Raw genomic sequence first — 27,586 nt, 5'->3', positions numbered from 1 at the left:
GGCGCTGGCTGGCTGTGGTTGTGCTTTCCTGGACTAGTGGTCCGATCGTCGCCTTGCTGGAGGCATTCGAGTTTTGGGACTCGCAATCGTGCTCTTCGGGGGTCATTTGATGGATCCAAAACCCATTTAATTGTACTAGTCCAGATCTCAAGATAAGAACCGCTCCCGATCTCGTGCTTAAGTGCCCACTCGCTCGCCGCGTCCTCTAGCTCCCAGATCCTGAGGCGCGTGCCGCCGCAGGACGCCACGCGCCGCGCTTGGAGTCGAACTCGAACGCCTCGATGGTCGCGTCCCGGGGCAGCCAGCCCGTGAAGCGGAGCACCTTGTAGCGCGGGGAGGCGCAGGGGTCGAACGACAGCACGGAGAGCAGCGCCCTCGCGCGCGGCGCAGGAAGCGCGGCCCGCCGCCAAGTGGTCGGGTTCACGACGTGGAACGCCGCCGGCCGGGACGCGTAGTAGAGCAGCAGGTCGTTGCAGCCGTCGATGATGGTCGACGCGTCGTGGCGCGGGAAGAAGCCCATGTCGCCGGCCTCCGCGACGCCGCCGTCCGGTATACGGCGACGCGCTCGTAGCAGTGGCGGCGATCAGGCCCGGCCCGGGGACGGGGATGGACGGTATTTCATTTACCGTCCACCCTCGATCTCTTATCACCGTTGGATCTCACATGTGCGGCAACGATCTAGTCAAGGTACCGAGACTTTTCCTCCTTCCCCGCTTGACCGCAGTCCTCCTCGACGACGCGCTCGGCTCCGGCGCGCAGGTGTGGTGGTTATCTCGCTGGAGCGGATGAGTGGATCGAACGTTGGTTCTGGCGCCATTGCCGTCAGGGCGCATCGCACTGCGTCCAGATGAGGTCTCCGCCCGTGTCGAGAATGGCCGTGAGCGCGAGCGGCGGCGTGCCGATGCCGAGGTCGACAAGGTACGTCGCCGTGCTCGCGTGCACGGCCGCTGTCGCCGCCACCGCCACTGCCGTCGCTCTGCGTCGTCGATGCGGAGGGCGCCGTGACCGCGGCGAGGAGGCCGCTCACCCGGCGGCGCGGCGGACGCGGTCGGCCGCCGCGAGGAGACCGCGGGCGTCGACATGCGTCAGGTCGAGTCGGATGCCACGGCCTGGCTTGCTGGGAATGGCGAAGAACGGCAATTGGAACAGCAGGCAGAGGAGAAGCCATCGCTTGGAGGCGATTAGACACGGTACGAAGGGTTTGGTCATTCCTGTTGTACGGATGGATTCTTGACGAACTTGGTCTAGATATGTGATGGTTAAAATATGAAATATGTATTTGAAATTTGAATGATTGAATTGGTGACTGCGGAGTGCGTCCCACGTCTGCGCAACATATGTGCTTCATTGCACAGAATGCGTTATCTGACTATCTGACATGTTTCATTGCACAAAATTTGGACCATTAGCAGTAGGTTTGTTTTTTGTTATACTATCACTCCCCAATCGCAACTTCGGGTGTGTTCGTTTCCTGGGATCTAAAGTTTAGAGGGGTCACATCAAAGAGAATCTTATCATTTAGAAGTATTAAATAAAGTCTAATTACAAAACTAATTGCAGAACCTTAGTGCTAATTCGCGAAACGAATCTAATGAGGTATATTAGTCCATGATTAGTGGATGATTACTGTAGCATCACTGTGGCAAATTATGGATTAATTAGGCTCATTAAATTTGTCTCGCGAATTAGCACCCAGCTGTGCAAAAAGTTTTATAAACAGATTTTATTTAATACTTCTAAATAGCAAGATTCTCTTTGATGTGATGGGTCTAAAATTTAGAGGGTAGAAAACGAACGTACCCTTCGTTTGAAAAACCTCTCATGAAAATTAAACTTTCAGAATACAATTCAAATTGAGAACGTGAGACTCCATGGGAGTATGAACATCAATATGATGCCACGAAGACGCGCGGTAAATGCTTCGAAATCTGAAGCCATATGTCCTTGGCTGCAGAAACTGAGCAGGTGAGCAGTGAATCTCTTGCTTCTACCCTTGATTCTTTGCAGTTGCGTACGCTCTCTTTCTGTGTTTGAATCCAAATGTTAATACCTAAAAATACTAAATTTTAGCATTGGTTGATCTAGACAAGAGTGCTGATGAATGGGCTAAACTTTAGATAAGGTTCAAAATGTTTAGCAAACATATAACTGCTAATAAATGCTAAAGTTTAACGCTCAACTTTAATCCATCGAACCTAGCAAACACAATTCATTGCAAAGAATCTGAACTGTTTCAGAAATCCATAAGGGGCGTTGTGGGGGTGAGTCTGGACTCTGGAGCATCCAACTGTTCTGTCCTCAAAATCAGATTGTTGTCATGGAATGGAAGCCTATCTGGCACCGTTCTCCTGGTGTTGATCTGCACAAGATTGCAGACTACAGAGGAACTGGATGTCAGCCCTTTGAACTTCCTGCACTAGTAACATCTGACCAACGAATCCTGCAAGCACACCGGTACACCAGCCACCATTGACGACAGGGACAAAGTCCAGAGATTTGACCACGGCCATCCCTCCTCGCCGGCGCTCATCCGCATCAAAGCGCTCCACGCCGCCGGGATGGGGAACCCGAAAGTGGTCGATGCTCCATTCACCAACCAGGCCAAGACCGGGAGTGGCTGAGCTTGGCATTCGGACGCGCGACCTCAGCTACTCCTCGATCTCTCATGGCTGCGGCCTCCATGGGAATCGTCACAGGAGCAGGAGGCCTCCGCGCGCACTCGTTGGGCTTGCTGCCTGACGACGCCGGCCCGGCTGCGCCCGTCGCCGTTGATGCCACGCGAAGAAGGCTAGAAGCGCAAGCGCAAGCGCAACACCCACCCCCCCCGCGAAATCGGCCGGCGCTCCTCGGACATGTAACGTCACCACCGGCAATGCCGATGCCGCCGCAAGCTGCCGCGCGCAGAGGTCAGAGGAGCAGGATGCGTCGGAGTGGAGCCCGTCCCTCGCGGCCTTGCTTCCGCTCCGACATGACGTCGCCTCGTCGGCCCTGCCGTGCCGAGGCACCGGGCTAGTTTACTAGCCTGGGGAGCCGCAGCCCCGCAGCCGGGATGCTGCCTTGACAAGTCAAACTCGGATTTTCAGGTAGCCGAACTTGGCAGCTCCTGGAGACGATCCGCCGAAAAGGATGGGCAGGCACCCGCCTCGTACCTCTGCTGAATCTGAATAAACAAACGTTCAAGGCAAGAACCATATCATCAGGAGCCTTGTGGAAAGGATATTAACAGTCTCCATTCCCATCAAGTTTTTCCACTGTAAATACAATAATATTTTCGATAAATTCCTGCCCGCAAAATCCCGCGACCTGTATAAACCCCACCACATTGTGAAACGGCGCTTGCGGCTGCATTATATTATATGGTGAAATTATAAGACTATTTCCCGTAGTTACTTACTTTGATTTTCTTATCTGAACCTAAAATTGCTGCATAAAATAATTATTTTTTGAGGTGTAAATTAATTTATTTTCCTTGAAGAAAGAAAAGTGCTATCCAATTGTTTTTTAGAGGAAAGTGAAGTGCACGCGTTGTCCAGACAAACGAGGCCTTCCACATCCTTCTAGAGCCACCCAGCCCACGCCGCCGGTTTCCTCCGCACGCTGGCTTGGTGGATTGCTCCCCAAGACAAGCCCACCAAAGCCGCGACCAGGAATAAACCGAAGCCGAGTCGAGCGGCCCAAACCCAGATCAGATTCCGATTCCCCAATTCCGATTCGGCCCCATGGGTTGGCGTTGGCACGACGACGACGGCGACAGCGGCCGGGGCCTCGCCGGCGGCGGGGACGAGGGGGCGCAGTGCGCCACGCGCCGGGTGGTGCAGTCCCGCTGCCACACGGAGGAGGTCGAGCCCGGCCGGTTCGTCCGCAAGTGCGAGAAGACGGAGCAGCTCCTCCGCGACTGCGTCGGCAGGTGTGTAAGCCCGCGCCCTCGCGCGCTTCCCTCGATCCGTTCTGGCCTCCCTGCAAGATTCGCGTCTTCAATTTTATTATGTGCTGGTAGTGTTGATGTCCCGTTGTCTTTGGGGGTTTAATCGGTGGCGGTTGTGATCCTGCGGTATCACCGCACCGTGTGAATTGATTTGCGTGAGATGCTAGACCTGATGAGGCGATGCGGGGATCAGGGGATGATTGACACCATTAAGAAAGCAAAATCATGTGCCTGCAGTACGGTTTCGGTTGTCCTGATATGTTGTGAAATTTGCGGGTACTTCTCGTTGTATGGAATGGAAGTATGGAACCGGTATCTTTTAGGCTTACAACTGGGGATGGCTATGCCTGCAGTTTTAGGTGCCAACTCGTATGGGTTATATGTTAAAGTTTTAGAGCTTGCGGCTAGTTTAGTTGTGCTCTACTTCCATTTCCTAGTAGGTTCTGGTGTTACTATTACTTTTGAGAGTTGTTGTTGCTAACTTGGTGCTTGCATATTTTCTCCTGTATGTGTTATGGGCAGTTTCGAATTTTACAGTGCTCTATTTTACATCTGGTCTAATCTAATTAGTGAAATGTTAGGAACTACTTGAACTATTCTTGTACACGCTGCTATATCAGCAAGGACATTCGATGCTGTTTTTACTCATCAAAGATATAAACATCTCTTGGGAAAGATACATGTGCAGTAGTATTGAAAAATCACCTCAAGTTAACATGTCTTCAGATTTTTGCACCTTACCTTTTATCCAAGAGAAAACAGCAACTAAAGTTTCTTGTATTGCTCTTTCATTAAGGACTACTTCCATTTCCTATTTTGTATGGTATTACAAACTTCTTGGAATCAGTTTTCTGATTTTGATGTTGGCATGTTATCCACAAATTTCTTACCCCCTGGAATGCTTTATCTTTGTTTAGGCCCTCTGAACTGGTGGAATCCAAAACTGAGAACACTGAAGAAGATGTCACAGAAGAAATGAAGAATGGTTCGCTTTCTCTTGGCTTTCCAACAGACGAGCCCTTTGCATTCCCAGGACTTCGCAGTGACATCGAAGCCCTCGAGAAAGGCTTGTTTGGGAGCCTTGACAGTGTCCTAAATGAAGCCGAGCGAATGACCAACGATTTCTTCAAATCTTTTGGTTTTCCCTCTACCCATGACAGGCAACCAAGCCCATTTCAAAGACAACCTGCAGAGAGGCATATTGAGGAAGGTACTACAAAGAAGGCGAAGGAGGGTGACTACTCAGAATTCAGCAGCCAGATTTCAGATGTGTAAGCAGCTGCAGTTAGCTGGCATGTGTCTTCAGAGCTGAAACCGTGAAGTGAGAGCTGTGCCTGACAAACTTAGCTTCCCTATATGTCTCTTTGTAACAAATTGCGTACTTGCGAGTTGCAGGTGCAGTTTAGACTCTCTTAGTATGGTAAGGTATATGATGAAGCAATTTACCTGACTCTGTCGGGACTATTTCTTCCGGTATGGTTCGGTTTGCAAGGCCATTTTGTATAGCACTGTTTGCAGACCCTGCAATTGAACAAGTTTGCATTCTCATGCACAGGCTGTGTTTTGAGCTGAAAGTTTATCATGAATTTTCCTACTTCACAGTATGATGTATTGCTGTTGCTGCTGCTTTTCTTTTTCTCCTTTTCCCTTATATGGAGCGCCCCGAACATGAGAACGTCATTAGTTTTATCAGCTGGTGCATTCGCTACAAATAGATCCTGAAAAAGCTTTCCACTTGTGTGAGGCCGTCAGCGGTATAGTTATGATGCCGCTCGCTCAGTCGATCTTTCACACAAACACGAAATCTCGTGTAAACAGTTTGATCACAGAGACAAGCGCATCGTCATTGAACTGCAACTGGTAATATATCTACAAAGCCGTAAATCAGCCCCCTTTCAAACTCCTCTCTACCTGAGCATATTTGCTGACAGAGAGTTGTTTATATATCTGTACAAACTACAAAGTCCAGCTTTTAGGATGTAAAACTGCACAGATTGTTAGCTAACTGGGGCTCCGCTCCGCTACAACCGCTTAGAGTATCCAGAACCAGCACACTTCTTGCAGAGTATCAGCCCTGCGTGAGAAATGTACATAGTCAGGATTAATGCTGAAAGAATATCCGCTGCAACCCCAACTTCAAACTCAGATTTATTCTCTTGTGCTATGCGCTATGAAACAAGGAACATGAGAAACCTGCTCCTCTGCAGACACGGCACTCGACGACTCCATTCTCCACCTTCATTTTTCCATCGTTGCAGAACACACACTTCGTGCCCCCTGGTTAGCAACACAGAAAAGGTTATTAATACGTCATACATGTACAAAACATTATAAGCATGTAACTATAAAGTGGTGTCGTTGAATAACATCAACATTTAATCAGCAACGCAAAGGGATCATTTGTCTCAGCAACATCTATAAAAAAGCCTATAATTGTTGAAATGATCAAACATGTTTTTTTCTATCCCCCAGTAAAGTGAGGGTGTAAATGTGCAATGGACATACATGGGGCATATATAGGTTAATTTAAGGGTCTGCCAATAAAAAGCCAAGGGACAAAAGATTTAAGGAAACCCATCTAGCCTGAACATTAGCTACATTCTTACAATGGCATAATACCACACGAAACTAACCATTTCCATGGCCATTTTGTTAGCCATAGTCTTTCAAGTTTCAATGTATACAGAAGAATTACATGTAAATGTATAATTTTCACCAATTTGTAAGGGGGCATTGAAACTACTAAGAAAACAACCAAGCAAAGCACTGATCCCATTTGAACTATATAATCATCTAGACATTGTGTTTGCAGACTCAACCGAATACTTAACAAATTGCGTCATTCATAAAAGCAAGTGTCTATATATTAAGTATGTCACCCAGCAATCTAATGGAGCAAAGGTGAACCCCCAATTAGACAATGCGGCATAAGGAACTTACTAACCTCAAATATACCCTAACATGCATCATGGAACAGGCATACGCCACATTAGCACCCCTCCCTCAGTTTTGCTCACACTCCAGACGAGTTACCACCCATCAGCAAACGGAAAAGGTACTGTTTGCTGCAGGCTAATTAGTAATTACTAGACTATCACCCGAAACAAGAACATAATGGAGGAGAAGCAGCAAGCCTCAAGTAATACCATTTCCAGCGCACCGGTCGCAAGGCACCGGGTCCCCCTGCAACGAGGCAGCAAAGAACATCACAACCGGAGGCCAGCAGCCTGCAATCCAGCAAGAAGAAAGAAATGCCAGCAGCGGAGACCTTGAGGCCGAGTACGAGGGAGAGGGAGACCGCGGATATGACGGCGGCGGCTATGATGATCGTCTGCGTGTCGATGGGCCTGAGCAGGTCGCCGCCGTAGCCGTAGGATGCCGCGGCGAGGGCCCGCGGCGGCGGCGGCGGAGGAGCGACTGCGGACGCGAGCGGGACTGGCGATGCGCCTCCTTGGTGCCGCCTGGAGGGAAACGGCGTATCGGGAGAGGCGGCGCGGCGACGGAAGGAAGCGGAGCGGCAGGAGGCGGCGGCGGGGCAGAGAAGGGCAGCCATGGGATGGGGAGGAGAGCTGGAAACGATACGGTGACGTGGCAGCGATAGGAGGGCGTTGTTCGGATAATTTTTTTTCCCTTTCCAATCCCTGGCTTTCCACCGATTTCGAACGTTTCAAATCACTGCGTGATGGGAGAGAAAGGACCGATTTGTGATAGGTCGACACTGGCTTGAAATCATACTCTCTTTTAGGGCATGTTTGGACCCCTTTAATCCCTACACTAAAATTTAGTCCAGAGACTAAGTTTAGTTCCTGTTTGGATGGAGGGATCAAAGGTTATTAAAGCAGCCATGCTAATCATGTGAGGTTGGTAAGGGGCCGGATTGGAAAAGTTAGACCCATTTAGGCACCCTTGGGAGCTGAGGCTAAAAAGCTTTAGTTGCTTTTTTAGAGGCTAAATATGACAGTACGTTGCTACAGATGAATAACATATAAATATATTATCACCCTATAACACTAAATGTGATTTTATAAAAGTATGATCGAATATATACTTTTTATGCTATATTTTGATTAACAAAGAAAAAATATTAATGTATTCGAATTTCATAGTAGAGATATTTTACATGCAAATAGAAGAGACGAGCAAAGGAGAGGTGCAAAGTCGAGCCATTTGTCCATGATAAGAAGTGTCTCCATGGTGGCATCTCGGAGACTACCCGATGGTGCGAGCACTGCTGCAAGTAGCATGGTGCGGGGAGGTGGACCTGCAAAAGTTTGTGCGCGCGAGGCGATGCGAGCGGAAAAACCGCGTCGATCGAGCTGATATCCATCGGAAGAATATATAAGAGTTGAAGTTACAAATATGTGGTATGGGTAGAGGCACGTGGTGGATGCGTGGGTTAACGTGACGTCCCAATAATTAAGCGGCATCGAAACGCTCGACTTATAGCATTATTGTTTTTTTTAGAGAACTTTTTCGCTCTAGCGAGAGGCATGTTCCGCAATGGTTTTTATCAAGGTGCCGGAAAAAGAGATGCATACGCGGGTGGGACTCAACCAGAGGCACCCGCAAAAAGGTAGAGTAAGTTTGCACTCATCTATAAATACCATAAGAGTTGTTTCTGGGTGGCGCTAGTAAGAGAGAAATGGATGGAAGGTGTGCAAGTGTGCAATACATTGGAGCAAAATTTTTTATGACTGCTCCCAAGCACCTGAGGCCAAGTTGAGCATCCGGTGCAACGAGAGAAAAAGGTAGGATGTGATCGTTTTGTCAGAGAAAACGTACCATACCAGTGGTCTCAATCTAGGGGCAGAAAGTAGAGGTGGGAGGAAAAAAGCACTATTTTTACTTTCTAATAGGTCCCACCGTAGATAAAAAGCTAAATCCTTTGCGCCTTGTAAAAGATTATACGCTGGAGTTCTAAGAGCAGGTACAATAAGATCTAGTCAACTGGCTATAAGTCTTATTTTATTATATTTATGCTGAGGCGTAGGATAGTAGCCAGCTCATAACTGGCTATAGCACAAATTTCCAGACTGAGGTGAGAGAATGAGAGTATGCAAGTGGATCTAATATTAATTACGCAACACTTTTTTAGCTAACATAATAGCCAATCTATTATATTTATTGACTATAATATTAATTTTAGATAACATAGCAAACTCTTATAGTCGGCGGCGGGCTAAACTATTGTTCTCGCTCTGATACACAACCTTGGATCTTGCTGTTGGCACGGTTTACCAAGTTTTGTGGGACCCACAGCTATTTTATATTGACCCAGGGCCTCTCTCTCCAACTCCGCTCGTCTACCCAACCTTGCCTGCTCGCGCGCCGATGGCCCCGCGGCCGGCCTCTGGCCGCATACTCGCGCGTCGCCAGCCACGAGCTGGTCACTCGCCGCTCTCCAACCGCACGGGCCGAGCTGGACCCACGCCGCCACATCGGCTGGCTTGGGCTGTGCTGCCTCCGCCTCGCCACCGCCTCCGCCCGCACCGACCGGCCTGGTCACCACTCCGCCCTTCCTCCGCGCGGCTTGCCGCCGCTCGTTCGGCCTCCGCACGTGGCTCGCCACCCCGCGTCGCCTCGGCTCCAGCCGGCCTCTGCCCACGGCTCGCCGGAACCGCACCGCCTCCGACCCGCCTCCGCACGGGGCTCGCCGGGCCGCGCCGCCTCCGCTCCCCTGCCTCCACCCGTCGCTCGCCGGCCTCCTCGTTCTCCCGCTGGGCACAAAAGAGGGAAAGATAGATGCTGAGCAGAGGGCCCACATGTCCTCGAGATGATGGACCAAAAGTCAAATACCAGAAACGGTCCGCTCGGCTCTTTACAGGCAAAGATATAGATTAAATATAGTCTAATTATAAAACTAATTTATGAGATAAATTTATTAAACCTAATTAGTCCATAATTTGATCATGTTATGCTACAATAAATATGTACTAATGATGAATTAATTAGAATTAACATATCCTTCCCATCTATTTATACAATTAGTTTTGTAATTAATATAAATTTAATACTTTTAATGAGTATTAGGAGGATCCAAACATGCCCTTGCTCTTATGCTAAGCTTTTGAACCTTTATTACTCACGGTTCATAATTCAACATTTGATGAATAACATGAAGATACCATTTGGGTTCGAGAAAATTATTCACGGTTAAATGTACGATTTCATTGTCCCTTATCTCATATCTGGTCTCAGATCCCACTGAGTCAGCGATCATACAACTAGCCTGTTTACCGATTAAAGGAATCTAACACTGTAACCCGTTTAAGGTTACCAACATAATAACATCAGCCGCACTCCCTACGTCCCAGTAGAATAAAATTCCGTGCATAACCATAATTGCATTCTTCTTCGAACGAAGTTACATTTCGGCAGGTCCGACCACCCTTGGCCTTGCATCTAGAGATCAGAACCTTCCTCTAGATTAACAGTTCTGCCAAAAGTGACCACATAGCAATAGTATCAACAAACGATGCAAACCTGTTTTTCTAGATAAATTCAACTACTCACCAAATACTGTGTCAAATGAACTGGTCTAAACAACTCAAACGACAGCCAGCCACAACTGTAAAAATTCATCAATTCTACTGTAAGCTAGGTACCACTAGAAAGATAAAAAAAGGTAACTGCCAGAAGAGTGACATACTGACATACGATAAAAACAACAGACAACACCCAATCAATTGTATTTAGACCTGAAACAGGTTCCATCTTCCTTGAGGCTAATGTTAACAGCTTCCCACAGCACTGCAAGGGAACACACACAAAAAAACATTGTAATCGACCCCGATATACAGCTTCCAGAAACTTCCTACAAGGAAAAGTTGCTATAAGAGCCTGTACATCCACCCAATGAAAATTCTTTAGATAAACTGGCCACAGATCTACTCATGCAAAAGCCTCCACCCTGTACATGACCAAAAACATAAAGCTATTGCTTTTGGAACAAGACAGCGCCCTCATATCCAGTTCATCTGCGTTTACAAAGCAGCACACCAAAACGACATATAGTGAGACATACATCAGGACATACCTAGTTCAACTAAAGATGTTCCTAACAATTCATTTTCACAATTGAAACAAGGAGGCACTCACCATTCTACCACGAAAAAATATTGCCAACTTTAGTTGTAAATCTTCACTGGCTTCTCAAAAGAATGACGGTTCTGCAATTGCTTCAATCCATAATCAGAATAAGCCCAATATTTAACAGTAAGCCTTAATGTTAGCATTCTTCAGAATAATACCTGACTGGCTAAGAAAGACCTTTTTGGGGTAGTGGCTGTATGCTCCAATCCAAGATGATGTTCCCACGGCCCATAAACAGGTTTCTGTTTCTTTAAGATACAAAGAAAAAATATTATATAATTCTTCAATATTTATTTTCTTTCAGAAAACGGGAAAACTTAGCTAACCTGGAATCGGCTCAATACAACATCTGAATCTTGGAGGTATTCTGTCCGACTGTATGTAACACAAGCAAATTTCCACTGATGAAAGAGACATAAAACATCAGATATTATCCAGTATAAGAGGAAACAAAAGTAAAAGAAGAATAAATGAAATATAAATATTACACTACACCACAGCGAATATTACTCGAGCCAAACCAAGATGCCCATTCGAATTAAATTTAGATAAGACAGTAAAAATCAGCAAGTGTGCCATGGGAAAGCAGCAATGCTATCCACATTAAAACAGACTGCACAGGAACTCTTTTTTTTAAAAAAAAACACAGAATGATTTCAAATCAACAGTAAATAGCAGTTAATGAATAGATAGTCCAGAGGTGCTTAAATGACAAAATAACAAATCATACAATTCAGAGTTCGATCATATAACAAAGGTTGAAACAAGTACCTTTAGAAACTGCTCATCAGGGATTTGGAGTCTCTTCTGAATCCGCACTTTGATATCCGCCAAAGCCTCACCATCACGAATTAAAAAGAAGAAAGGTTCTCCAAAATATTGATTATGCTGAAGAGATAAAGTGGTTAATTCAATGAATGTAACAACTGCTGAATCATGATGGCTTCTCAATAGGTGTGTAAGCAAGCACAACAGTAGCATTGTAAAACATCAGAGAAAGAAAATTTCCTAAGGAAAAAAAGACCTAGGTACAGAAGACATTTCATAAGTGAATCACAAACCCAAATGAAATAGTTTTAGCAGGTCAGATACCTGCAGGTAGTCAGAACACTATATAGCGGTTCATCGAAGGTAACAGTAAGTCCCCAGTCAATCTGACTACAGCAGTAAAATCGTATGATCTGTGATTCCTCTACCAATTTTATAACTATTTTAAATTTCAATCTGCCCAAAATGCATGTGGTGGCTATTAATTAGTTTGTAGGATGATGGGTGTGATACTAACATGACTATGCATCTCTATGAAGCTTTACCTAAAGCCACATTAACAGGACCAATATAGTTCATCAGGCATTTCAATCACCAACTTTGGTGAAGATTAGCCCTCCATTTTGTGAGAAATCTTCACCAGCACAAGGTTGTTATTAGCGGAAATGAACTGCCAACCCTTACAAAGCCTCACCAATTTTAATATATTCTCCATTGATATTATAAAACAAGTATTTTAAGAAAGATATATGTTCTTTCTTTCAAATGAGCTTGAAGGGATAAAATGACTACAATGAGCCTTCAAGCTCAAAATGATTAAAGACACATACATGATTATCTTTGAAGAAGTGATAGACATGAACCAAACGGTCTCGAGGCCCAGCATTTTTCTCTTCCTCAGGAACCTGTGAGAAAAAAATGTGTGTGTATGTGAGGAGGGGGGGGGGGGGGGAGTTGATTATACCACTAAAATTAATATTTACAAAAAAAAACCATCAAAAGTCCAATGGAAAACCGGACTACCATTGGTGGTGCGTACCTCTTCAATACGAAGGGGTCCATATTGGTCACTAACTGAATCAATCGTATCTCCTGGCTGATACACCTAAAATTATACGAGGCCATCAATTGATCAGTATAAGAGAAATTGTTAAAAAATAACATCATCTTGATCAAACATCAAAGGGAAAGGCAACTTTCTATAAATGAGGCCACGGGTAAAATGTAATGGGTGTACAACCGTAACACATCACGTTCTTCCAAAGCAAACAAAAAAGAAACACCGACAAGAACCACAAATGCACCCAAATGCAAGCCCCTCAACCCCAGATGCACCAAATTTTTGGCGCCATTAGCAGGGCCTCAAGCCCCACATCCCAATCTGTCAGCAAAAGATATCTACATCTTCAGCGACACCACATAGCAGGTACCATTAGCAGGGCTTCAAGCCCCACATCCCAATCTGTCAGCAAAAGATATCTACATCTTCAGCGACACCACATAGCAGGTGGACTGCTATCAACATACCCACCAGTATCTACAGTAGAGGGAGTGGCATAAAGAAAAGGGGGCAATGCAGGGACATGGAATTTAACTCCCTCCATTTCGAGATAATTGCCCGGTTCACACACCTAAGAGGCATAATATTTTAGTACAATTGCACTAAACTTGCATCCATTAGATTGGTCACTTCCGTGTCTATCTAACAAGATCAATAACGAACTGCTCAGAAAAAAAGATTACTTAGCTTGTGCATCCTAGGTATGTGATGGACAAATTAAAAAGAGAGGTGACATATTCGATTAGGTCCCCTCAAAGGAACATAATATTTACGTGTATTTGCTCAGCACCCAGCCTCCCATCCCCAGACACAGTAATCAAAAACAGCTAGTGGGATCTTGCCATAACTGGTGCAATGCCTTCAGCAATTAAACGGTCCTCTGGTCTCACCCATCTACAAGCCCCCAACCACCTTTGATGCATATAACCAGCCTCAAGCACCTCCACCTGAGCTGCCAGCCAAAGGTACTCACATCTTCATTAGCCCCTAGAGAGTGCACAATTATCTAACCTCCTAAGGTAACTCATAAGCAACTGGCTTGGGCGAAAGGAGGCTAGGCAAGGATCGGAATTCAGAAATTCTACTAATATTGGTGAGGTATGGCTACCATTCCAGAAATTTACATGGTATAAGATCTTGATCCCACCATACAAATTTTCAGTTTGATCTAAGCCAGACATACTGGCTTCAGATAAGTATGCACTACTAACTCAAATAACATCCAAATTAAACGTATCCTTGATTGTAGGGCTGAAACCATTGATTCACTCAAAATACTCAAGAATAAATAAATAGAGAAGTATTCTTCCATTCAAAAATAGGACTATTAAGTACCTTGCATATCTTGTGAAGGTAGACTTCGAAAAGCCGGAATTCAGCGTCATTACAAGAAAGTTCAACCTAATAAAAGGAATGAAAGTATGCGAAATGAAATCGCTATGCCAATACCACATTCAAAGAGATTTTGCAATTACTGCAGTCAACACACCTTAGACTTTAAGTCTTCAATCAAATCAAAAAGAGTGTTACTTTTTGGTAACCGCATGATGTGAAATGACACCTGACAAGAAAACTGTCTTAGAATATGGTCGGAAAAATATAAGCAGCTGCATAAAATGTAGAAACTGACCTCATAGTTTGTAGCATTTTGAAAAGCAACTCTAAGTGTTTTCAGACCTTCCAGTTCAGGCAATGGAATGTCCAGTGTCTCATAATATAATATGTCACACATCTGCTAAATCAAAAGAGGCTCGATAATCTGATAAGAAATATAATAAAACACTCGAAAAAATGGACTTCAAACCTGAGTGTGATGCTGTAGCATGTCCGAAAGATAATTAACACCTCTGTATTTGATATGGTGAGGTTTCGGTTGATGAGAAAATGGATTGTGTTGAGTAAGCCGAATTTTAGAAGGTTCGTCCAGACCAAGTTGATGAGCAACCTTCTCAACAACATCATCATATGTGAAACGCTTTGAACTTCATGAGAAAATTTTAAATGTTACTTATTGGTACAATATTATCAATAAATGGATGCAGGCTCAACAAAAATAATAACACATACAGCTCCAAAGAAAAGTCATCTTCTTTTGGCTTCTCAAGCAATCTGAAATGGACAACCTACAAAAATAGGAATCAATTCTCAGAAAAAAGATAAATCAACTAACCATTCGGACTAAGTAAATCTAACATCACACAGGCAAACAAACACTTGCCAAATAAGAAAATTGATGGCACATGAGATGGTACGTTCTAATCAGAATTTAACAACCATAATACAGTTATGCCCTACATGATTATATCAGGTTGCCCTACTAGGAACAAATAAATGTAATTTCATTTTGCAACCAAATTGAGCTCACTGAAGAGGCCTGCATTGAATTGGGCAGTAAACAAAGTTCTCCCCCTTTATTGTTGCACAAAGATGCAGTACATTATTTTGGAGTAATTTTGAGCCCATTCCATTTCTCGAAAAATCAGAAAACATTTAGAAAATGCCAATAGCTCAGAGTCTGCACACAGATTGACCTCCAACGAAAATTTTCAAACTACAAAAACATTTCAGTAGCATTCATTCATATAAAATTCGCTTTCAAAAGGACCAAAAAGTGCCTAATATATGCTCTAATGGTCACAGCACACATGCTAGTACAAGAACGTGCTAGTTAGGTAGGAGCTTAAAAAACAAGAATTAGTTGGTTTCAACCCAATTACTAGGAAAAGAAGAAGTTAGAGAAACAAATAAAGGTGTTGATGAAACCAGAGCAGCAGCTCAAAAAGAATTATCAATCCACGAAGTGGTATTTCTGTTGCAATGTAGAATTTAAGGACTACTTTGAAGACAAGGGAACTATCTTGTTTTTTCAATATGCTCCATTATAAGATATCTTGACAATTTTTACATACATTCTGAAATATAGAAAGGCTAAAAATTGGCCACATGAAATCTTTAAACATATAAGTAGATAATCTTATAAATATATTATACTCTGTTCTAAAAAACAACTAAAGGTTTTTGAAGCAAAGGAAATGATTGCACATAAATTCAAAACCAATCTGCATGTCTTATTATTCTTCAGTTCTTTTTCTAGAGATTTATGTTGCAACCTTGTCTTTTGGTAACATTAAAGCTTCTAATAAATTTATCTTCTCAATCATTCTACCTGTTACATATAACACTATACCAAATCAGAGCTTTTATCTTTAATGAAATCTATATCAGCAACTGCTTTACAGCAAAATTCAAGTCAATTATGCAGTACTGACAGTTTACCAAACTAACAAAGTTTATAGTGGCCTCTTTTCCTTGTATATTATCTCCATAAATAACTATAGATAGTATGGTCAATGACCAATGATGCATTTCCAGTTTGCAAGCTCCACAATTCAAACAAAGCAAGATGTCAACAGTCTAACCAACCACCAAAAGTCTAACCAACCACCAAAAGATATATCGTAGTTGACATGAGATGTGTTCTTGACAAGCAAAAGATAAACAGAAGGCAGAATATGGGACAACGGAACGACATTCAATTGCAGATGTTATTGGCAGATGGCACATGAACATAAAGATCATGTTGTTAAACAGTATGCAGGAAGTATGAGACATTAAGTAATTCAAGGTAATCAAATGAAATAATACACATATGCAGTATGCCTCATGCCAGATAAATTACCTGTTTATTATGAATATATTCAAAGAAAGAAGAGACAGTAGGATAGCGATATTGATCCATTTTATCTGGCAAACAGCGTTTTTGGTAACATATTATATCACCATCTTCAATCTGCCAGCATCAAATAACAGGGCATATCACTTTTTCAAAAAATAACAGGGCATAAGTAAACCAAAGTTAATATCACCACGCATCAATATTAAAAAATTGGTACAAACCTGGCTTGAATGGAAAGAAACATTACTTCCAATTGGTTCGCACATCACAATTGGTTCAAACTTTATTTCCTAAAGAGATTTAAGGAAAATAAGTAGGGAGCACAGGTACTTCCTGAAGGTCATCTAAATTTAAGGAAAGTTCTGGTGCTCCAGCAAAACCATTTCTAACCTCATAAAGCTCAATATCTTCATCAGATGGAAATCCAGCAATCTCATTCAGCCTTTCAACTATATCAGATGGTTTTCCTGATGCTTTCACAAAAAAACTTCCGACATATCTGTTCATAATAACAAGTAGCAATGACAATACCTAGTCAGTCTGATTGGTTGAACTAAAGAAACATATAGCTTATAGCAGACTAGCAGAGAGAAAAAGAAAACCTTAGGTACTCCTTTTCAGGATCATAGAGCTTGAAGAAAAGTAATATATCTTCTTTAGTCTTCACAGGAGGAACAATTGGTTGATTCTCCTGTATGCCTTATAAGCTATGTTAGATGGTAAAGAAATAACCAAGACATATCAAAGTATGGCTATGTCGACGAATTGCATTAGTAGAAAAACTAAGGGGACAAAAGCAAGAAAAAGTAAATCATCTAACCTGTCTGAAATGAACCTCCAAGAACAGCCTTACTTCAGAAGTCTGTAATTTGGTTACAGTTATTGCATCTTTAAGCATGCCAATCTGCCCAAACGAGAGAACATTACTTTAGCTGAATCAACATAACTGACAGGTACAAAAATAAATGAAAGGATAAAGAAACCAGCAGAATTCAAGAATATCATAATAGAAATTAGGTTGAAAATCCATAAAATAAGGAAACAAGAAATTAACAGTACAGGGATTTGGTATGTCATCCAACTGTATGACAGAGAACATATATAAGACCTAATTGATTTGTTGCATTTATCGTGATACGAGGCATACAGCCACCAGTATAAGCTTCTGAACTTGACATTCCTATTAATTTCACAAAATGATACAAAAAGGTATTAATTGTTCAGTTGATCTTTGTTTCAGCCACCACAAAAGCCCCCAAATACAAGTGAATTCATCATCCAATTGAAAAAAGTGCCATTACTCTTTGACATGCAAAGAGAGGAAACACATGTTTGGACAATCATGAGACCTATACTTTGCCTCGTCCTTAGAACAAATGAGTGAGTTAGTCATACATTTCGAGGCCATGCGGGAGCAAAGGGAGACCCAGGTTGCAAGATGGCAAGGCTGGGCAAGCACAATTCCACCCCTTAAGCCCCAAAAGATTCATCACTTGCAATGCTAGTTACTTGGAAGAAAACAGGAGGAAAATGCCTCATGAAGTTTCCAGTCAGATATTTACACCATTTTCAATTTTAAAAGATCCATCATCCATTGTGAATGTAGAGGCAGTTACCCAACATGTTCTTTTAAAGAGAACAATTTGAATGGTATTCTAACAGCATCAAACACCAACATAACATCGAGAATGGGCATTCCACTTACAGCAGTTTTTTCCTCCTGCAAGTCCAATGGCCGACTGGGCCTATAGGTGTTGTTCTGCCGCTTAGCCCACACCCAAAATCGTTGGGATTCTACCGGGATGCCAAATTCTTTTGAAAGCTCCACCTGCCAACATAACATCATGAAATAACAATAATAATAATAATAAACTGCTCTTGCCAATACAAAAGATAACAAATAAGACAATATTCTGATTTTGACATAACAATTACGAAGTGTATGTCAAACAAATGCAATTGTTTCAACAGCAGTCCATAGTGCGGTTGCTAGAAACTTTCGATAGTGCGTGAACTGTGCCCAGAGGTAATCGACCATGATTTAGGCCTTGTAAACAGCTTATCTCCATTGACATTTGCAAAATCTGGCTGTGCCCAGGTACTCCAGGACACCCACCTGACCATGCCACTGGCAGTTCAGTAAAAATGTTTTTCTTGTTTGCTAGATACTAACAGCATTAATAATAATAAACTAGTTACACTTAGAACAGTTGCCCAGCCATAGTCTACAAATGTTATTTTCAGGGGACAAACCTAAGCAACTCATCGGTGTATTGGTGTTAGAATTAAAAAGATCCCACTGGGCGCTCTCTAAAAGAATATTTAAGCAAGAGTAGCATGAGCTCCTGGAAATAATTGCATTATAAAATATGCATCGAGATTCTTAATAACTTGTTAATTATTATTATTACAGCACTTGACAATCAGTTGAGTCATCAAATTACTGTGTTTTCATGCCTAATGCAAGAATCCTCTGGTCACAAACTGTTTATTGTAACTCCAACATAAAAGGGTGTATCTCCTCATCAGGTGACTTGTGTTGGTGTAAAGCCCTGTTTGGTATGTGCCTTCGTGCGCACCGCCGCTGTTGTGGCCGCACTGTGCCTTCATATGCAACACCACTGTTGTGGCCGCACCAGAAGTGTGGCAGACGATTCATCCACCAAGCTTTCAGTGACTTGCGGCATAAAATATGAACTAGGCGATGTGACCGTGCCACGCCCCACCGCAAGTTTGGGAGCAAACCAAACAGCTGCCGCAGTTTAGGCGCGGAAGTTGTGGCGCGATTTGGCAAACTGCGGTAGCGATCCAAATATGCCAAGTCACTTCTTTTACCATTGGATAAAAATCCAACGACTCCCATCACCCTACTCAGCTACTCTACAGCCTCTCCGGCCCCTCTCGACTCTATTTCTTCTCTATCCATGACTCCACGCCCCCGCACTGCCATCGCTTGCCCCTGCCTCTTCCTCCTTATTGCTACCAGGAGCAGTCTCCTCCATCCCCTGCACGCCTCCTCTCTCCTCCCCGACTCACCTGGCACCATATTTTTCAATTCCGACCATGCTTCCCCATTGCCACACACCTGGCTCCTGCTGAGCCATTAGCGTCGCCACCACTAACCACTCAGCACCCGACACCCTTTCTGCATCCACCGCCCACCGGTGGCTTCCCATCACCACGGCTAACGGCACGGCAGGCGCCTCGGCATTCCAGCTCACTGCATGTAACCACTGCTGACTGGCAAACCTCTACAGTGATCCTCTACAGCCATCGGCACAAGTAAATTGAATATAAAAACTAATGCTCAGTTATTTTAAACGTTGGTGACTTATGGATAATCAAGATTTCAGCCCCCTGCTGTAGAGAAAATTTTAATATAAAAACTAGGTTCAATTAAAACTGTGAACACTTGAAACAAGAGGAGAACTCCTAACGTTGCAGTCTATACTCAGTGTTATAATAGAAAGGTAAATGGAACAATAAAGGATAGTAAAGTACATATCATAAATCAGAACAAACCATAAGGCCCAGCGAATTACCTTGACGTCGTTGATTGAGATGTCCTTAGGTGCACGGTAGCTATTAATCTTGTCAAAGTCCACGAGATCAAAGTGCACATGTCTTCCAATTTGCTCTTTCAAATCAGAATCTCGGGCCACCTAAGTGATTGTTTAAATTTAGTAAAAACTGAGACATAGCTCCATCAGATATTGAAAAGGGCAAAATCAAGTCAAACCTTCAATGCAGTGAACATGTGAGCCTCAGCTTTCTCCTTTTTCTTGTATTCCTTCTCTTCCTGTTCCTTTCTTAACCTAACCTGGGAAGATTTCCGTAATATTAAAACAAACTCTATGGATTTTAGTATTTAATAAATGAAATTGAATAAACAAGTATTACCTTAAGGTGTTCTGATATGTCTTCCTCATCCAAATCACAGATAATTTTCTCTTTATCACTTTCTCGAATGTAAACAAGCATGTAAGCATTTGAATGCTTAGTAAATCGCAGTGGTGTAGTATTCAGTCCAGGGTTGGTATGGGGGAGCTGCAACAAAGGATTCTCAGAATAAGATGTACTTAAGACCAACTGAAGCAGTTTTAGTGTTTGAAAGTATTACCTCTTCTTCACCACCGTATTGTTCCTCTAACGCCCGCTTCATGTCTTCTTTTGTCACCCGTTCATCATCGAACTTGTACCTAAATTTCAATTTGCAAAGTAAATGAATTACAAATATAACAAATCCCTGCAAAGATTGTACAATGTAGTGCAGAATATTCTTAGATAGGACACACATCTTGTTCACTTGAAAAATCTAATTGAAATTTCCTTATGCAGATTGCAGACCTTTCCATTATGAGGTCGTGACTCATGAGTCACAATTACATCAGTGACAAAATAAAAATCAATAAGGAACTACAATATGCATGAGTATATGAAAATACTTAATTGTGTTTACTCAAAATCAAATGTGTACGGACTTCATACAATGTTTATTGTACAGTTATTCCTTGAATCACCTTATCAGATCAGGTTAAAACAAGAACATGATTTAGTACCAGTGAAACATCTCTGTTAAGTAGTGAAATAAGAGTCTCATTAAAATATCAAACTGAATATACCATTGATCAGACAGCGCCGGGCGAATGAAGGCATAGTAGTGTCCTCCATGAACTCCACCACTATGAACTAGTACACTGCATTGAGAGGCTATAAATATTACTCCAAGGATCCAACATGCTCTCAAAAACAAAAACTATTAGTCTGCAACTAGCCAGCAACTACGGAATTGCGAAAGTGTCTTAATCTCACAAGCATGTGTTTTAAAAAAACACCTTCACCATGTTGGTTGCTCCACTATTATTGTTAACAAATGAGAAACATAAACAGTTATCTAAATAAGATGAGCATAATTAATTTATGTAACCTGTAAATCCTATCATACTTATAGTATTTATCAACCTACTGTAAGATTTTTCCTTTTTCAAGTGACAAAAAAAAACAAAACAGTAACTATTACCTGTGAAGAGTATATAAGTTACGCACACTTCTATCCGCTTCTGGAGAAAGATATTTTCCATCATCTTTGTCAAGATCCAATTGAAGTGGGAACTCATAGCGGTCGTTTATCTACATCATGCAATCAATTTAATTACACAGAGCAGGATTGCAAAAGAAAAACATAAGTAAACAAAAAAACATCTTGAATGTGTGCCTCCGATATAAATGTTTCCATCTGAGAACTACATTAGAATATCTCTACAACAGAACTTTTGCCTAATCTAATCCTACAGAAAGAATTGTGTATGGCATTTGCGTCATTGATCTTTTTACGTTTAAAAAGTTCAAGCCAGTGAGCCTTAAACATGAAACAGCTGAAAGCTCAAGAGTGATTCTAGGCTCCTATGATATAAATATAACATTGACATTTGACAGCTCTAATTTTACCACATCCTAACATATTAAAAAACTTAGCCTCAATAGAACATTAATGTAGACTTTTCTTAGATTATAAGCACCAAAATATAAGTACAAAACACGGAAAAGGGAAATCCATAGAGAGGCTAAGATAAAAATAAGAGGCCAAGTACAGACCTTAACCATTGCATCCCGCACAAAATCGTATTCAAACCGTTTTAACTGAAGTTGCAAGACTGGAGGGAAGTCAATAAAAAGCATCCCTTTCTTGGCATCCTGAAAAAAAGATAGAAAATCCTTTCAAACAGCAGAAATAATCTAATGATTATCTTCAGGAACTCTCTTCTATCAGTTCATTGCTGCATCTGAATTAGCACTTAACCCACAATGATCCAAATAACAATAAAATAAAGCCTATATTAAGTTCAGTAATAATTTGAACCTGGATGCAAGCCAATCAGCAAAACCTAGATTACCATGCTACACCTAATACAATCTAATTATACTGCACAGACAAAATCTAAAATTCAAATAGAAAAATCTTCTAAACTTTGATACGGCATTTGAAAGTTGTAGATATCAATGCCAAGTTGACCTGACCTGCAGACCATGTTCCTCAGATTGGTACTTATTATCGCCTTCTAATCTCTCCACTGCAACATACTTATCAAATGATGCATAGACATCAGAACATCCCTTGACATCAAGTGCAAGATCTGTGGGGGAAAAAAAGGTAAACAAATACTCTATTGACTCTTGTCAACTAAAAGACTAAAAAGAAAGCCCATATTTTCTCTGGTTACCTACCATAGAATGACTCTTTCCTGGTAGATTTGTAGTCAACACTAATACACTCGATATAATTCATATGGTGACCCTCAAATAATTTTTGTATTGCTCCTTCCACAGTGGTTCCCTGAGAGAGAAGAATAGTTGCAGATCATTTGGAAGAGTCGGGGTCTTTTCTCAACAAAGTTAGATGACAAACCTTCATCTTGTTCTCCAGCTTTTCACAGAGAACCCTATTCAATTCTTGAACATCATGCTGCGTGAATGAATCATAGCTATCCCATCCAAAAGATTTGGTGAGCTCTTTCGTAGCAACACTATTGTCGCTATGCTGAAGTTTGTAAAAAAGACTTTGCAAAGCCAATGGAATGCTCCCTGAAGGTGTATCATTCTCTGTAGTAGGCATATGATATACAGCCTAAAATATTAATTTCAGCATCAGCACCACACTGAAGGGTCAACTATAAGACAAAACTAGAAATGATGTCCCACCTTCCGAAAGTAGGGAATGTGATACAAAGTCTGAAGAAGAGAGTTCATGTAACAGGTAGCTCCTTGATTCTTCAGGCCAACATAACCGGTCATCTTTTTGGAGTCATAGTTCCAGAAATCAAAAATTTTACGCACAGCAACCTCAGCTTCAATAATGCATTTATCATTAACAACATATCCTTTACTAAAATCATATAGATCCATCAAAGGCATAAAAGATGTAAAACCCCAATCACTTTCGCGGGCATTGAATTGATGTGTTGCTTCTGTGGGGAAAAAGAAAGCATGTCAAACGGAAGTGTTAAGTAATATGCTTCCCTAAACCTGTTTATAGGCATAAAAACATTGGAAATATAAAAAATTAAGTGTTTGTCTTCATAAATAATCAGAGTCAAGTTTATGCTGAATTGCATATTTGATGAATGACACTTGCACTCAGGCAAAAAAAACAAAAAGCAAGACAGTAATATTGCTAGGAGCACTAAAGAAAGTACTGTGCATTTTAAGGATGTATAATCAGGATGAGCCAGTGAGAGATAACAGGAAATACCTTTTCTCATCGACATTTTGCTGTCTAATTGGTTTACCACAGCAAGACTGAATTGTGCATACCTACTCCAGCCAGGAGGCAGCAAGTGTGAATCAGCAACATCCAAGTACATTGAAAGGTAATCTGTGTTATTTCCTCTAGGAAAGACTAGCACTCGCCTGCAAGGAGGTAATATAAAGCACTGAGCTAAGCTTTATCACTGGCTAATACAAAATTTGAAGCAATGAGCAGTTGCATTTACCCACCATTTGTATCCTCCGACGACAAAATCATCAGAGTAATGCTTTCTAACATTGCGTTTGGAGAAATTTTCAATGGACCATGTAAATCTGGATGTAGAGGGATCTGGCATGAGTTGGTTTTCAACGGTGGATGCAGATTCTGCAGGGCAACCAAAGAAATAAGTGATCAGTGAAGTAAAGAGAAAACAAGAAGTAATGGGACTATACATCCTTCAGGCTTCATTGCACTTCACCCACAGTATCAATTGTCAAGAAAATTACAACATTTGTACCAACTATGCACACACCTGGCATTTTGATAGTGACTCTACATTGACAAGACATAGTGACCTATATAACTAATAGCAGACACTATTGACAACCAGAACTAGCACCAATCGTGTAACCTACAAGCCCCACAGGTGGCACAATGAACATAATGCATGCAAGGCTGCATAGAATGTCTGATCTGACGCTCTAGTTAAATAACCCTATCAATTATCATCATAGTCTCAGATGTGTGAGAATAACTGTAGGAACCACACTTACAGCAATTGAGCATACACTTCACAATGAAATTCCAATGGTACATTTTAAAATAATCAGCAAAAGTTACAAATGAGCATGAATTTAATCTTAATGATGTAGAATATTTATTTTCTCTTGAACATTTTGTGGTTAAATAAAAACACAGCAGCATGACAACACCCAACGTATAGGTTACATACATCACAACAGACGCAAATATTGGAAGATGTCACAAAGGATGACAAATATTTACAAAAACGATTAATCATTTCTATCTATTGGGTTGACCAAACCAAACACGTTGACAACTATTTCAGTATCATGATTAAACAGATATAAGTGCAAAGCAGTAATTTTTTTAGAGTGGCCGCCAGCAGGTATCAAAAACTATGGCCGTGAAAGAGCAGTGCTATGGTCCTAATCATGTCTTACCATGGAAAATAAGAAAAGGGCACTACAAAGACAATGCATTAGCGGGAAAAAAAAAGTAGATGCAGCCTATATCAAACTATGGACAAGAAGACCCCCAAAAGGCTAACCAAAAAACTCACCTTCCATCGGCTGGGGACCCTCGACGACATGCTGCTGCGGACCCTCGACGACATCCTGCTGCGGACCCTCGACGACATCCTGATGCGGGACAAGCATCTCCTCATCCTGGTCCTGCTGTGGCAGCTGCAAAAAAGTAGTAGCCGGTCAGTTCAGAACACGGAGAAGACCAAAAAAAAAAACAGGGCTAGAAACCACAACACGCGGCACCAACCGAATCGAATCGAATCGAATCAAAACCACCCCAGATCGCCAATTCCTTCTATCAAACGGTAACGGAGCGTCTAGGCGTTGCAGTGGGCGAGCGGAAATTGGGTCCGGAGGTTTACCTCGGGGGCGCGCGGGACAACCATGGTGATGCAGCACAGCGGCTCCGGCGCCGGTGGACCGACGAAGGGTCAGATCGCTGCGGCGATCGCCCAGAAGAAAACGGATTTGGGATCCCTAGGCTAGGGTTTAGGGAGGGGCGAAGAGAGGAGGAAGCTGTTGAGGGGAGAAGGGGAAGAGCAGCAGGGGGGAATAGAAAGGGTTTTCGTTATAAAGGCTGCGGGCGCGGCTTTTCTTCTGAGGAACGGTTTGCCGTCTGGTTTGGGGCTTTGGGCTTTTGTAGATTGAACCGGGCTGGTTTGGTCCTCACGAACATGGTTGGCTACGATTTATTTTGACTGTGCTCCCTAAGCTAGAATGGTAGCAAAAAATCACCACCTCCAACCATTTGGCCGCCATTGGTTTTGCGCTTGAAAAAAAAAGTCTCGCATGGCGTTTGTATCATCTTAAATGGGATGTGGGATAGGAAAATAAAGTGCGAGCTAAGGATTTAATTTAACAAATCTCTAAGAGGGATTTGTCAAACAATAATTTATAATAGGAGTGATGCTCATTTGATTTTGTAAAGCTAATCTTATAATTATTGCAGATACATGTATAACAATGGTCGCTACTCATATGCAGGGTTAACCTTACCGGTAAGTGAAAAAATCAAGATAGTTGATAAACGTGTTTATTGGATTTCTCGAAAATTTATCAGTTTATCCTTTTCTTTCAGATTAAATTTTGAAAAAATCCCTCAAACTATACATAAAATAATCTAGATTATCTCCAAACAATCAAACATGAAAACCTAAGACACCACAATACATAGGAATAAGAAGACATATGGGCTAGGAGGAAGGGGTTGAGCTGTTTTTTGCCGAGCTAGTATTCTTTGGGCACGAATTCAAAATGGCCGAAATTTTGGACAATAAGAAAAAACTGGCCACTACCGTTTATGGGTATCCTCATTTTTGCCAAGAATTCTTTACCTACTCATATGTTCTTTGGATGTGTGCAAGTCATAATCATACTTATAGTAGAAGGTCACTCCTATTTTGAAATTTTATATTTGTGTATCTAAGAAGTCATGTGCAAGAGAGCACTTAATTGATGATTGAAATAGTCTTGCAATGTATTGTTTTATTTTTATTGATAAGTATTTGTGTTGGAAATGGTGCCCAAGTACTCCTACTTTGTTTCTCAACCAACTTAATGAAGTATATTTTGTTTCTCATCGCGTAAGAGGCGCAACAGGGAATAGTGGCATCGTGTCCGCGTTGTTTCTCATCGCGGTACAATGCTTACCGTTCGTACTGACCGTCTACGACTTCGTCTCTACGACCTCTCGCCGCCCGAGTTCTGGGTGAAGCTGCCTGCCGTCGAGGGGCTCGACAGGAGTGCTGCCGACGCGGTGACCGCGCCCACCTTCCGCATCACCCTCTGAGTCAAATCCGACCTTGGCGGCAACCACGGCTTCTGGCCTCTCTGCGGCGAGGGGGGGGGGGGGTTGGACGTGGCCTACGCGGGCGTGCCGATCGCGCACGGCGACCTCCTGGAGTTCTACGTGACGGCAGGGAACCGTCGGCTCGGTCCCCGTCGTCACCACGAGCGAAGGGCTGGGCCTGCCCGACGAGCTGTACGAGCGCATGGAGAGCGGCGGCGACGCGAGCGCGTGAAGCTGGAGGTGCGTGTGCGGATCGACGGCTTAACCGGCAGCATCAGCGGGTGGCGGGTTGTGACATCTCAGGTATATGGGAGCCAGACATAGTGCATTAAGTGTAGGATGTGCTCTTCTATGCTATTTAAGGACAAGTTATTTTAGGGTGTTTTCTGTAATTTTAGAAAAATATAGGCTTAATGTGCAAAATGTGTGTGAGGGTGGATAATTTTGAAATATAGGAAGGGCTGATTTGCAATGATGCTTTTACTTTTAAACCACTGTAAAAAGTGAAAACAAACCAGGGAGCTTTTTGAAATGTAAAATTCAAATAGGTTTTAAAAGAAATTTGACTAGTTGTATGGTTTTTAAGATAACTTTGAAACCTCAACTCTCCTGAAGTCGAACCCTAAAGCAAAGTTGTAGAACTTTTTATTCTCTACACTTTTTGTTTTGGGACCATTTTCATTTGAACTCTGGTTTGAAAGTAACTCAAGCTTTATAGTGGAGTCCCTAGGTTTTTCAGTTTTTGCAACCAGGTCCTCATTG

The 27,586-nt window shown here is 42.5% G+C and overlaps 3 protein-coding genes across 6 annotated transcripts; 1 reads left to right on the top strand and 2 right to left on the bottom strand.

Annotated features, from left to right (window-relative positions):
• The first annotated feature begins 3,599 nt into the window (after nucleotides 1-3,599).
• On the top strand, nucleotides 3,600-5,504 carry LOC112895146. Its single transcript, XM_025963024.1, has 2 exons — nucleotides 3,600-3,907; nucleotides 4,843-5,504. Exons 1-2 carry the CDS (start codon nucleotides 3,720-3,722, stop codon nucleotides 5,198-5,200), a joined length of 546 nt encoding a protein of 181 aa, XP_025818809.1. The 5' UTR covers nucleotides 3,600-3,719; the 3' UTR covers nucleotides 5,201-5,504.
• A 207-nt stretch (nucleotides 5,505-5,711) lies between these two features.
• LOC112895147 (protein SPA, chloroplastic) lies at nucleotides 5,712-7,634 on the bottom strand. The gene is made up of 4 exons (XM_025963025.1): nucleotides 7,194-7,634; nucleotides 7,072-7,108; nucleotides 6,119-6,202; nucleotides 5,712-5,999 (listed from the first exon to the last, which is right to left on the bottom strand). Exons 1-4 carry the CDS (start codon nucleotides 7,476-7,478, stop codon nucleotides 5,947-5,949), a joined length of 459 nt encoding a protein of 152 aa, XP_025818810.1. The 5' UTR covers nucleotides 7,479-7,634; the 3' UTR covers nucleotides 5,712-5,946.
• Nucleotides 7,635-10,555: 2,921 nt separating this feature from the next.
• Nucleotides 10,556-25,614, bottom strand: LOC112892149 (ubiquitin carboxyl-terminal hydrolase 12-like). 4 transcript variants are annotated; one of them, XM_025959249.1, is made up of 33 exons: nucleotides 25,398-25,614; nucleotides 25,071-25,194; nucleotides 24,016-24,151; nucleotides 23,771-23,928; nucleotides 23,221-23,486; nucleotides 22,928-23,146; nucleotides 22,747-22,855; nucleotides 22,540-22,655; nucleotides 22,117-22,215; nucleotides 21,542-21,651; nucleotides 21,144-21,218; nucleotides 20,642-20,720; nucleotides 20,422-20,568; nucleotides 20,261-20,341; nucleotides 20,064-20,183; nucleotides 18,227-18,349; nucleotides 17,342-17,425; nucleotides 17,124-17,212; nucleotides 16,912-17,020; nucleotides 16,743-16,811; nucleotides 16,525-16,635; nucleotides 14,913-14,968; nucleotides 14,650-14,827; nucleotides 14,476-14,577; nucleotides 14,335-14,406; nucleotides 14,181-14,246; nucleotides 12,825-12,890; nucleotides 12,616-12,690; nucleotides 11,789-11,905; nucleotides 11,344-11,418; nucleotides 11,176-11,259; nucleotides 11,024-11,103; nucleotides 10,556-10,902 (listed from the first exon to the last, which is right to left on the bottom strand). In XM_025959249.1, the coding sequence occupies exons 1-32, from the start codon at nucleotides 25,419-25,421 to the stop codon at nucleotides 11,053-11,055; spliced, it is 3,390 nt and encodes a 1,129-aa protein (XP_025815034.1). In that variant the 5' UTR covers nucleotides 25,422-25,614; the 3' UTR covers nucleotides 10,556-10,902; nucleotides 11,024-11,052. The 4 variants fall into 4 exon arrangements, with proteins under 4 accessions (XP_025815034.1, XP_025815036.1, XP_025815032.1 ...); XM_025959251.1 differs by having other exon boundaries at nucleotides 11,024-11,094; XM_025959247.1 differs by having other exon boundaries at nucleotides 11,176-11,265; nucleotides 25,398-25,613.
• Between the last annotated feature and the right edge of the window lie 1,972 nt (nucleotides 25,615-27,586).

This window comes from Panicum hallii, chromosome 5 (genome assembly GCF_002211085.1).
Source record: "Panicum hallii strain FIL2 chromosome 5, PHallii_v3.1, whole genome shotgun sequence".
In the NCBI taxonomy this organism is placed as follows: domain Eukaryota; kingdom Viridiplantae; phylum Streptophyta; class Magnoliopsida; order Poales; family Poaceae; genus Panicum; species Panicum hallii.
The sequence above is the reverse complement of the archived record's forward strand: the minus strand, read 5'-3'. Positions and strand labels throughout refer to the sequence as shown.